The sequence below is a fragment of the Sander vitreus genome, chromosome 6 (assembly GCF_031162955.1).
Source record: "Sander vitreus isolate 19-12246 chromosome 6, sanVit1, whole genome shotgun sequence".
Classification (NCBI taxonomy): Eukaryota; Metazoa; Chordata; class Actinopteri; order Perciformes; family Percidae; genus Sander; species Sander vitreus.
Window position 1 is genome coordinate 32,500,076 of NC_135860.1, and position 13,073 is coordinate 32,513,148.

General features: G+C 43.4%; 1 protein-coding gene across 4 annotated transcripts in view; it reads left to right on the top strand.

The window, feature by feature from the left end:
* The window catches only part of vps13b (vacuolar protein sorting 13 homolog B), a 352,525-nt gene that overhangs the window by 148,726 nt on the left and 190,726 nt on the right, over positions 1 to 13,073 (top strand). For all 4 annotated transcript variants that reach the window (XM_078253791.1, XM_078253793.1, XM_078253790.1 and 1 more), the window contains one exon: positions 11,321 to 11,454. In XM_078253791.1, coding sequence (XP_078109917.1) covers positions 11,321 to 11,454 — 134 coding nt within the window. The remainder of the gene's footprint in view (positions 1 to 11,320; positions 11,455 to 13,073) is intronic.

The window sequence follows — 13,073 nt, forward strand, 5'->3', positions numbered from 1 at the left end:
AGCAAGGTTTTCAGGCAAATTAATAATTACCCTTTGAAATAAGTTGTGTTGTTGTAAGAAATTAATTGAAATGGACCAGCTAATTTTTTCCCCTTATGGAGCGTGTACGTGTTTTTTTTTTTTTCACCCCTTCTTTTTGCTGAGTTATCATTTGGCATTTTCCTTGATAGCTCTAATATGCTTGTTTTAACGTGACTTCAAATAAACGTCCACATATATGACAAGGTCGATTTTAGTTGTGGGTTTATTGCCGGCAAATAATTTCTCAGGGGAATCTAAGGGGGCTGTAATCACTGCAGCAGACGTTTTATTTTTCAGTCTTCAGTCATCTATTTAGGTAAACGGAGGAGAGATGTGCAGGTCGTTTGCCAGTTGGAGTCGACACGTGTTCGAACTGCCATTCACAGGGATACATGGGGAATAAACACATAAGACTGGATCAGGCTCAACGGGGCTAGCCAGCCAACTGGACAGCCACTGGTGCTGCTACTCAGACGGGCTTCAGGAGAAGACGTCATGAGGTTCTTATAGGAACCATTACACTGGCATTTGTTGCAAATACCAGTGCCCTCACTGCAGATCATTTCCCCAGAAAGCACTGAGGGCAAGGTGATATCATACTGGGGCTGTGGGGCCGCCCAGCTCACATCTCAGAACCCATATCCACTCAACTACAGTTGGCAACTAAATATTTCACCCTGTCTCTCTTCTTTTCTGGTTTTGGTCATTGCACATGTTAAAATATACAGGGTACATGTTACAAAACACCGCTGACTTTCATAACCAGCATTGGCTGAATTGGACCGAAGCCAGTTCCGGGGGATGGCAGAGACTTTGAATTCACTTTAAAGGGAAAATTCACCACCTTCTATTTTGGGTGACCAATCAGTGTTGATGGTAAATGTAATCATTTGAAGCAACACATTGCTCAGTGAATGCTAATTTGACCGAGAAAGCGAAGTTCTCCTCCTCGTGGAGACATGCCGGCAGTGTACCTCATGCATTGTGGCAAGCTACCGATGCTAAAACGTAGTGTAGCCGAGGGTTCAGAGTTGCACCCATACTTACGCAGATGATAAAATAAAAGCATCGTGAACCAAGACGGCAACAACTCTTTCTTATTTTCCACATTGTCAACAGCAGCACATTAACAACTTAAAGTAAATCAGCATTTTGAGAGAGGCAACTCAACATAAGACCTTACAATAGCATTAGGTGACAAGAATACTTACTCATCATCTGCCTTCTCGGCCCTGCTGGTCTTGGTGATCTTTTCCATTTTATCTTTGGGATCCTGAGGAAGGTCTCCAGCACACCTCTCTTTCCAAATGAGGAGTAAAACTTACATGCATAGTAACGCACACACGGGCTCTCTTGGGGTTGGAGTCAGCGACAGCATCCCACTAAAACTGCCCACGCTGACAATATTGCAGCAGAATGATCACGTTTTTTTTTTAATCAGAGGGACATTTGAGCAAAGGCACCACCAGTCAGTGTTTGCTCTCGGCAGCTCGGGGTCTGGATGGTCTCCGCTGCATTTCTTCGACCGTATAGTCTGCCTCATATAAATACAACTGAACATCCGAGTCAGCCAAAACACTGTAAAATGCATCCTTGTCCATAACATAGTCCACACTCATATTTTGTGATGCCATTTCCACTGTTCGAAACGTAGCTAGTTTGCAATACAAGCAAAGAGAACAAGGAAGTTTTGTTATTGAGTGACATGTAGAGCACGCCCCCTGGCTAACCAGAGAAATCAAAGCTGAAGCAGACTATGGGTCCTATCTTACACCCGGCGCAGCGCAGCCCAAAGCCCAAAGCAAGTGTCTTTGCTAGTTTAAGACCGACGCAGTTGTCAATTTCCCGTCCAGCGCCCACTTCGTTTAAATAGCAAATGCACCTGCGCCCATCTGTGCGCCTATGGGCGTGCTGGTCTTACAGGGAGGTGTGTTCAGGTGCACTCTGGGAGTATTGCTATCTTGAGGCAGCGGGAAGTGAACGTGCCATTGACCAACAAAAACCTGGTCTAAAGTCAATAACGCAGCATTTCATTGTTATTTTAACAGAGCATTAGTAAAATGCTCCTAGGCTCGTGCACAGCACACACACACTATGCTTGTTACACACACAGGGACGCACAGCAGCACGCACACATGCAGAAGATTACAAATAAAAATATTACGGTGCAAATCCTCCATCATAATAGCAATGCTCCAAGGTCCAAACGCGCCTGGCTTTTAAAGGGAATGGGAGATGATCTCTGATTGGTTTATTGCATGTTACGTCCAAAACACACCTCTGATTAATGAAGACACTAAGGTCAACCCTTTAGAACCATGCGCCCGGCACACGGACCCTTTTTACTGCCGTCAAACTAGCAAAAGTGGATTTGGACACACGCCCTAAACGCACCTGCGCCAGGCGCTTCACGCCGTGCGCTTAGATCGTTAAAATAGGGGCCTATAGTTCTTTCTTGCCTCCAACTATGGCGCTGGTTTTGCAGCTGTAAACAGCAGCTTTCAGAGTCAATATAGCACGCACAGAGGAATTTATTGCTTAAATCGACTACATTTACCATCAACACTGATTGGACATCCACATAAAAGGTGGCAAATTTTCCTTTTAAGTGTGCAACTCAAATATTTAGTCGCTGAAGTCCCCTGAATGCTCGTAATGTATTGATGCTGTCACAATCCTGGATACACCCGAGTCACTTTGTGAAGAGCTGCTGCTATAAAATATGCTACAAATGAAATCTTACTACTTTTCATCCTGCAACAATTGTAGTCCCAACTGCCCCAATACTGCTGCTAGTCTCTTAATGGAACACACTGAAAAAAACAGATTAACTGGTTCCTCTTTGAGTCCACTACGGTAAGATCTTCTAGTCCAGTATACATATGTTCTGGCCCCTGTCACCCCAGAGACACTCTGAAGCCCACAGTATGTACTCTAACCATGCATTAAAGTGGTCAATTCAAAAAATATAAGTTAACAGTTTGCATGTCGAGAGTGTGGTGGTTTGAAATGCTATGATAGGATTAAATGACCTGATGTGTTGGATATATGAAGTATTGATATAGAGCGGTGTTTTGTTCCGCCTGATTATAAATTGGCCAAAGCAGTGTTTTTCTGTGCCTATTGACTATGATAGTTTTCCACTGGAGCTATTGATTTCCCCACAGGGAGTTACAGAATAAATCATAATCCACTGGAAGAAAATCATTTTCAGAGTTTTTAGCAGTTCAAAGCCTCCTCAGAACAATTGCACTCGCTAGATGTCCCTGCTTCCAATTGGCCATTTGAATGCATGCCTGGCACTTTTATGATGTAAAGAGAGTGTTATGTTGTTTTGTTACCACATTCAGCCTAGCTACAGTTTCGTAGTAATCAAGGGGGACTTTCCTGCAGGCTTTTGTAAGGTGCCTGTTAATGTGTAGGCAAATGTACAGAGACACACAGAGCCAGTTCACTGCAGAAAGCACTGAGGGCAAGGTGATATCATACTGGGGCTGTGGGGCTGCCCAGCTCACATCTCAGAACCCATATCCACTCAACTAAATATTTCACCCTGTCTCTCTTCTTTTCTGGTTTTGGTCATTGCACATGTTCAAATATGCAGGGTACATGTTACAAGTTACAAAACACCGCTGACTTTGATAACCAGCATTGGCTGAATTGGACCGAAGCCAGTTCCGGGGGATGGCAGAGACTTTGAACACAGCACATTGTAAAATATATTATAGATATTTTCATGTTACTAAAGACGCACGTCTGCAATCAAGATCGGCTCCCCATCACATAAGGACTCTTATTTCTCTTTGAATTAGTTTGTGTTCATAATGGCAAACTCTGTTCATGTTCTGTACAAATATTAATTTTTAAGCCATGTCTAGGTGGTTTTTGTGCTAAACGTTTCTTCAAAATGCTCCTTTTGCATATATGTATGGCGCTGGTTGGCTTTTATAATAACTAATATTTATGGTCAGTCCATCAGGCTTTTCTGGTCAAAGTATATGGTCTGACTAAATATTCTGGTGGATATACTAGAGGTTTGGTACTTCATTTAAAAAAAAATAAACATCACATCACGGGTTTGTTTGAATATTGCTTAGTAACATCATCAGAAGTGTTAACGGTTGTTTTTGTGTGATTATCCTTTACAAGAAAAGGCCGAGGAACAGCAACTTTGAAAACAAGTCCTTTCTTCTCAGTTTGAGGTTGATTTCTGTCTGCCCGCACAATTACACCACAAATTGGTTCACATAAAACTAGCCTCTAAGTATTTTCTTTATTTGTCCCTAATGAATGTTCCTTTTGGCAGCAGCACTGTGTTTCTGATCGAGACCCTCCCGAGTCCCATGCTTTTCATTGTTCTCTAACATTTACCAGAATAATGATCTCACCGGCTTTCCTTTTCAATCCTAAAATTAGCCGTTGGCGCTCTGAGAACATACTTATTTTGCTGAGAAACCTATCCTACAATCTGGCTGTGCTTCTAAAAGGTTGGAAGGAGAACTGTTGTCTTAGTTCCTGTCTGCTAGTGGTCTGGATGATGGGATTAGATATACTGTTGCTGTTTACTGGGAGGACCAGAAGGAGAGACAAGGAAACGTTCGCATTGGTCATATTGTCAATCTGCAAGCTAGAAGAAAATATCCGGTGGTAGTCGAGGCTGTGGGCCTACCGAACACATTTCTGTACCGATGGCTTTTCTGTGATCTCAACCGTAGTGCGTAAGCAAAAAGGTTGGGAACAGGAAAGAAAGTCCAGGTTTCATGGTTGAGAGGGTTATATTCTGGAAAGACATAAATCAATATATTTTGGATAAAGAAACGGCAGCGAGAAACTAATATATACATCCATTTACACACGTATAAAAGAGAGAGAGAACTGATGGGACGACTTCACGCAGAACTCCACAGTCATACATAACTATAATCCAAGCCCAAGTAGCCTGATGGAAGTCAGGCAGGTTTTTATTGGCTGCCGTGCGCTTTTCAGAAAGGGATAATATTTTCAATGTGGAGTTATTTATATAGTTTAATTTTTCTGGTAAAGTCAATAATTTATCAAGGTAATGATGGTTGGAGAGGGGAAAGAAAACAAGAAAAAGGAGAATAATGAGATAGGAGGCCCCCCCTTCCCGAGAAGCATGGTTGCAGTCTGTAGGGAATCTCTACTCGCTCGATGAGAATGTCTCTGGCCTCCGCACGCTGATGAGCCCGCACAAACCAGTCTGTGGGGAATAGATTTGTCCTTACGAATCCCTTTTTCTGCTTCCATGAATGATAAGGGTATTAGGCCTTGTGGATGTTGGCTATGGTTTTTGAGGTTGAAGTGAGAGGAGCAGAGAGGGAAGTTGGGGTTGAGTTGTGGTTCATCAGACGTAGCGTGGATTAGTGTGCAGGCTGGAGGGGGCTCAGTTCAGATGACGGAGGAACAGGAAGGGATTGGAAACTAGGTTGAGATGATTTCACAAGTGATGTTTCAAATGGTCTTGGTGTCACTCTGAGAAGGCGCTTTTTTTTTTGTTTTGTTTTTTTGTTTTCATCTTAACATGTTCTGTCATGGTCTGGCTGGCAGGAACTCTCTCATCTCCTCCCCTCTTTTTTTTAGATAAGTATCTCAACTGAATATTGTATAGGTTGAATAGCTATGTTGTGTATGATCAGGTTAAACTCTGAGGATAATGATGATGACAGTGATGACGATTGCAATGGGAAATGTGTGTGATCCTCTTCTCGCTTTTTTCTTTTTCTTGCCAGAGACTTCAGAGACATGCAGAAACGGAGAGTCCGTTTCTGCATGCCTGAATTAAAAAAAAGTCTTCCCTTCACCTTGACTGGTTAGGGGACTTCCTAAAGCATAGCTGGTGGGAAGAGACCTCATGCAGTGTCTGTAGAGTAGAAATAAATGGGCAAAATTAAAACACCACCTCACCCGTTCAGTCAGCCCGACCCAACCACTTTTTCATATGCGGCTTTAATAACCCCATAACAAATGGGAGTTACGTAAATATTTAAATAAACACTGACTTGCATCCAAAACAAATAGGCAGGAGGGTTTATTAAAGAGCCCCATTGCTGCCTCTGCATGCAGCTGTAACAGAATATACAACACTTCAATTCACTGTAAACCATTTGGAAATGGGAACATACCAGAAAGATAGCAGGCGGCATGGGGAAATGCCAAGATCCCTCAATGAGGCTGTTTTTATGGTTGACTTGCTCAACCACTTGGAAAGGACATATGGTTACTTTGTGCCATTGTTGTTGAGAAGACTAAATCTGTACTGGAAACTGGTGCTGTTAAGGTGTTAGTGTTGTGTGACTGTGGGTATATCAGAGTGTGTGTGTGTGTGTGTGTGTGTGTGTGTGGTGTGTGGTGTGTGTGTGTGTGTTTTCATTCTCACGTGTGTTGGTGAGTGTGAATTGCACATTTGTATGATGTGCGATTTACACTTGCCACACCACACACCCTCACACATTTTACAGCAGTGTTACTCTGCCATGGCGGTGTTGTTGAACATCATGAAATGAGGCAACACTGATTTGTTTCCCGCCTTTTAGTCAATGTGTTGTAATGGGGCTCTGGTCTCTGCATTTTCTCTGATCACATGACACATGCTCAGTGCTGTGGGCTTAAAAGACCCAGACCCTTCGCTTGCTGGGGGATGTGATGGAGCTGTTGAAGAGGATGAATAATCACCATCAGAACACTAGAATGTTTATAGGGGACTGGACTGGCAGCTCCACACACCAGCTGAACACTAAGAGAGAAAGAGGGAGTGGTAGGAGAGAGTGAGAACAAAACAGAGGAGTAAAGGAGAGGGGAAGGGTGTATGGTCAGAGTTTGGCCAATAAGATATTAGCCTAATGGCCTAACAGAGGGTGAAAATGAGGACATGGCTGAGATGGCACGAGACAGGGGGAATAACCCCACTTTAAGAGGACTCTCAGGACTTGTTAGGCCTGGGCAGGTTTAAGAGCTTTGGGCGCTCCTGTCATATTTCTCTTTCATTTGAATTTAGACCTCTTGTGTTCTCTGTCTTTCTCATTCTCTGTCCCTGCCTGCCTCTCTCTTTTTTTCAATCCCCTCCCTGCAGAAATGGCGGGCGCCAAGTCAATATAACAAGATATGGCAGTTTCATTCCAAATAATGACCCCAGGATTAACAAACAGAGTCCTGGAATGGTATTTAAAACAAAGCAGAGAGCAGAATGGCCTTGCATTGTTGCTGCCTATGCTGTACTTTTACTTTAGCACACTTTCTGATTGGCGTAACAGACTCTCTCTTGGGAAGGACATTCACAGTTTTGCCTACCCTCAAGTAAAAAAAAGGCTTCTCTCCTCGGTCTATTTCAGATGAAGGTTATCCATAAGGTCTATAGGATTAGGGCAATAACCAGTTTTTAGATTAAAACTGCAGCCAGTACCCCCTTTGAGGCCTGTACTACGAAGCGAGATTTGGCGTTAACGAGGTAACTTCAGGTTCAGCCCAGGGTTTTGTGTACCACGACGGTGGATCAGTTGTTACCGGGTTCAATCGCCGTGGTAACTCATGCTGAACGCCTAACCTGGTCGGGAGCAGGTTATGTTGGAGATTAGAGATCAACTGGTGTAAAAGCACCGCCTACTGACCAATCAATACTGGATTGATAACGGCGTCACCGTTCTTAGAAGATCCGGAGGAGCTCGGTGAGAGAGAGGTGTGTTCATACAAGTTAAAACATTTAGAGACCGACAACCCCGTTAACATAACCTGATGGGCATTTTTATGAAAGATTTTCAGCGGAGGGAATTACATATAGGCTATTTGTCGACTTGTTGAGCCGTGTGAGACACATCGGTTTGAATTATGTTTTTATTTGCTCTCACATCGCTTCCCTTACCAGGGCTGCAACTGAAATAATAGGCTAAAGCAACGACAGTTTATGGAAAGCACAAGTGTAATTATGGTCAGATCTTGGTCCTGACTGATGGGGAAGTGATATTGATTAGCGCTGTGATTTACGCATCTACAGCGTAGGCTATTTTTTTTGCCAGCTTTCCTTCCTGTTTTAGGAAGCAGCGACTGTATTGCGTTTTGCCTGTAAAATAGTGTCTGTGTTCTTCATATTTATTTAGAATTATAGTTTGCTCTTCATATGTAAAATATGCAGCTCTGGTAGATGTTTGCGATTGGTCGTGCTGTGCAAACACCGCCTCTTTTATGTGAACGCGTGAAAAACCTGAATGTAATGGTAATTGCTCAAACTGGAATTGTTGGCCTAATTTTAGGCTCTGATGCTGCTGATGTGTGTGTGTGTGTGTGTGTGTCCTCATGTATTAATGCATGTTGTACAATATACAATTAGTTCCACAGGTCAATGCAAGTGCATACTGCATGTGGCACACTGCATACCTACTCACGTGTGCTTGCATATTTGCAATTGTGCATTTCCACTCAAAGGAATCATATGGCGTTTTTCCATTACATGGTACCTGCTCGACTCGCCTCGATTCGACACACTGTGCGTCCGTTTTCCATTGCAGATTTTAGTACCGCCTCAGCGTGGCTGGTCGTTATATGCCGGCTCGACGCAAACACCAGCGCACAAGTATAAACATCAGGTGCGTGCGTCGAGCCGGCCGTGTGTGTGTGTGTACGTAGGCTACGGCGAAAGCTCTGCCTGGAGCCTCCGCAGAACTGTAAAACAAGCGGCGCCGCAGGAAACTGACGTGACCTAACACACAGAACGTGGAAGGTGTGTTGTTGTTGCCACAGCCAGAAAACACATTTAGTTTCAAATGAAGCTGGAGGCAGCAAAAAAAAAAACACAGCTGGCTAAACTGTTTAAAAATAGCGGGTTTGTTCAGGACACCCCCGTCTGTCGCTTTCACGTCACCTTTTCGGCTCACCTCAGCTCGTTAGCAGGTACCAGGTACTTTTTTTCGTAATGGAAAACCAAAAAAGGCGAGAGAGTCGAGGCGAGGCGAGCAGGTACCATGTAATGGAAAAGCGACTATAGTTGCAATTGTCAAAATGCACACACAGCCTGATAGTCTCCAACTTCTAGTCATACAGGGTCCACTCCACCCTCAGGCTATCTATCTCATGGTGTGTAATAGATTGTTTTGGCAATTTGGATGGTCATGGTGCAATTGATGCTTTTGAATGTCAGAAGGGTGGTCTCTTTTAACTCTAAGATTTCATCAATGATGTGACGATCATTTGGGGTCTGTTTTAGTGTGTATTCTGTTGTGTATTGCAAGGGCAGTGTGTGTGGATATATGTTGACGTTGTATTTTCCGGTGTGGTAAGGCACTGTTTGGTTGGGCAAGGATTCCGGGTACGGTGGAGGGGGGGGGGTAACCAGGACACTGACGTAAGTAGTAAGACTGTGGTATTTCCAGTGATAACCACCAACTGAGTTAAATTCATACACACCCCTCACTTAGAGACACACACACACACACTTTGCACAGACATTGATGTCAGTGTGGGCGCAGACTCATTGACTCATGCTCCCAGAAACTTACAGATACATTACTTTGTCACAACCTACTTTACAAATAAACGCACATTCACACAGAGCATGTCCAGTCCCTGGGGTAAAGTCTCCTTGGTCTAGACAGCTGGGCCACATGACAGAGAGCAGCAGCCACAGAGCTCTGTCATGTCTATATGGATCCCCTGCAGAGCTGAACAGGAAACAGCTCTCTAATGCAGTGTGACAGGAATACTCTCACACACACAGCCCTCTACAACAAAACACAATTGACAACCCAATGATATCACAGCGGTTTATGCAGCACTCTCTGCACATTACTCAATGAAAGACAGTCCATGAAACACAATCTGTCCTGTCAAAGTCAATTTTTGCCATCTGTGGCTGTGGATATTTAGTAAAGTATACTAACATTGGAATTGGTTGTGTACTGTACAAGGCTCACAGAATCAAGTGTATGTAGCTGACGAACAAGAATGAGGGAGAAGGCAGATTGGAAAATATGGGTTGTCAAATGTACAAAATGTGCAGTGCGGTCATGTACATAGTACGTGATGATGCAACACTGATTGGAGGCATCATGACAAAAACAGTCCATTTCATAGTCCCTGAATGCCAGAGGCACCTGGATGCTGAGTGTGAGAAAATACTGTAAGAGTCCAGACACGATGATCTTGGCCCTCAGTCTGGTTTCTTCCACTTACACACACGCACACACACACACACACACACACACACACACACACACACACACACACACACACACACACACACACACACACACACACACACACACACACACACACACACACACAAACACACCCCCACACGTTTTAGGCAGGTTGTCACAGCAACAACAAATCAGGGTAACTTAACCATCCTTTTTGTCCATTGCCCTGGCAACACACTCTTGTTTCCGTGCCAACCCATTTGCCTGTTTTAGTGATATTTGGGAGCGTGGCGTCTGAGGAGGCACTGTGGTGCTGTGACATCATCGCTGTTTCATGACAAATGTGGGATATAGCTGCTGAGCAAGGCAGACCTTTAAATCATGGAATATGTCCTAATGTGTCTTCAGAGGGACCCCCCTTCCCACACCTCTGGCGCCCTGATGGCTTTAACATCCACAGACCTCAGGCTAACCTGGTAGAATGTGTGTTCTCTATATGCCTCTGTCTCAGTTCCTTCGATTTCTGCTTCTGCACCTCTCTCTTACACTCAGTTTCTCTGTGTGTCTTCTTCTCTCAGAAGATCTGTCTATTAACAGGGAAGTTGATTTTGGACCCTCAGGTTAATAGCGTTAGTGCAAAGGCTAATTTAGGGGGTTGTTTCTGTGTGATTTGTGTGCTTGGCTGTTGCCATGAGTGTCAGTGCAGACTATCGACCTTTGTCTGGACCACAGCAGGCCCACTAGGACATGTCATGTCTAGGATACTTTGTGTGTGTGTGTGTGTGTGTGTGTGTGTGTGTGTGTGTGTGTGTGTGTGTGTGTGTGTGTGCGCGCGCGCGCGCTGCTGTAGGAGACAAGAAACCTGAGTGCTAACATTACATCACCTCAATGAAGTGTCAGTTAAACATCATATATAACATGATACTGTACAGCAAATGAAAATAAAAGTGAATTATGAAGAGAGTTAAATGTAGGATGAATGCAGAGCAGTCCAGGCTTGTGTACCATATATTGTTTTTATAATAAATGTTACAGGGTTCTACAGTACTTCTGTGGTAAAGAGTTACTTCATCACAGGACCAGATATTTAAACAAAACAAATTGACATTACTACTGGGTACACACAGTACTGAAGTACTTTCTTTCTTTTCCAGAATCACGTCCCCTTTCCATCCCAATGAGGGTGATGCCCGACACCACAGCAGTGGAGTCATGGACAACCTCAGAGGAGAGAATGAAGGAGCTCATTGCCCAAGCCTGGGATGCTGTTAAACGCCTTACTCTACAGGTACCAAACTATATACTCTACCATTATTGTACATACATATTGTATAGCAGGTACACAACATGCCCATTTCCTTTCCTTGGAGCAGAGTGGCCCAGTAGCATGTCCTTATAGTCTAGGTCTGAGGGGTCAAGCCCTGTACTGTACATGTAAACAAGAGTCCAACCTGCTACAATACTGCTATATACTCCATTGCAGTAGCTCCAGCTTCAACTAGTGAAACAACAACAGCGGAGCGGAGCGTAGATTGCAGGAAACACTCTGGCCAATCAGAGCAGACTGTGCTTTTTTCGGGAGGCAGGCTTAAAGAGACAGTGCTCATACAGAGCATCTCATACAAAGGGTGAATACAGGTGCAGCAGCCATGGGCAGGATGAGAAAAATAAAGTGTTTTTTTAACATTAAAGCATATAAACATGTTCTAGTACAAACACAAAATGCAAGTATTATCCTGAAACTGCTATATAATAGTTGCCCTTTGAATGTCTTGGAAATGACATGGAACTTTCAGTTATGCTGGATTTGCATATTACTGTATGACTACCTTACTCATTTCCACTTCAACTAAAGCTTTCTAGTCACAGTATAATTGAAAACACTCATATTACACTGATATAGGACCTAACTGTAAAATAGTTTATATAATATATATATACACACTTAACTGTATATATATATATATATATATATATATATATTTCTTATAAATAATTTAGTTTTCTTTTTTATCTCTTACTTTAGTGCTACTTTTATATAGTGTTTTAATGCCGTGCTGGAAGCTGTGACCGGAAGCATTATGTTTTTGGTTGTCTGTCTATATGTTTGTACCATTCTTGTGAACGCGACATCTCAGGAACGCCTTGAGGGAATTTCCTCAAACTTGGCATAAACGTCCACTTGTCCACGTCCACACAAAACATATTTTGGGCCATAACTCGATAATTCATATGCTAATTATGGGAACATTCCACACAAAATGTCTAATAGGATAAAATGATGAAAAGGGATGACATTTTATACCCAATAGGTTAAAGGTCAACTTCACTGTGACATTATAATGTTCTGCCAAAACACTTTTCTGGCAATTATTCAACGCCATAACTCAGGAACAAACACCAGTCCCAAATCTACTTTAAGAGACCATTTACCCCTCTCCCTGTCCTCCTCTTTCTCTCTGAGGTGCTGAGGTTTAGCTTAGCCCAGCCCAGCCCATCTTAGCTCTCTCTGTGGTTGTGGCCATATGGCTTCCAGGGACCTCTGTTAGCTGTTAGCCTATTAGCCTGTTTTACATACAGATGCATATACGTAGCGTCTCATGTCACTTTGTGGTGGGCTTACTGTCTGGTTGACTGGCTGGCTTGCTAGATGTCCCTGTCTGTGTGTTTAAGTGTCTAACTGGATAGTTAAGTGCTCCCATTGTGTGGATGCTTGCTGAATTTTGCCTGGACCAGTTAGCAGAGCCCACATCACAACCAGCCCCATCTGAAATACATCAGGAAGTGCTGACAACTCTTTGACAGGGCTCCTCTTGATGGAGGAACAGAACGTCATGGTGTATGCACACGTGTGTCTACGCACACACGTGTGTGTCTACGCACACAGTACTCATGTGGTTCAGTACT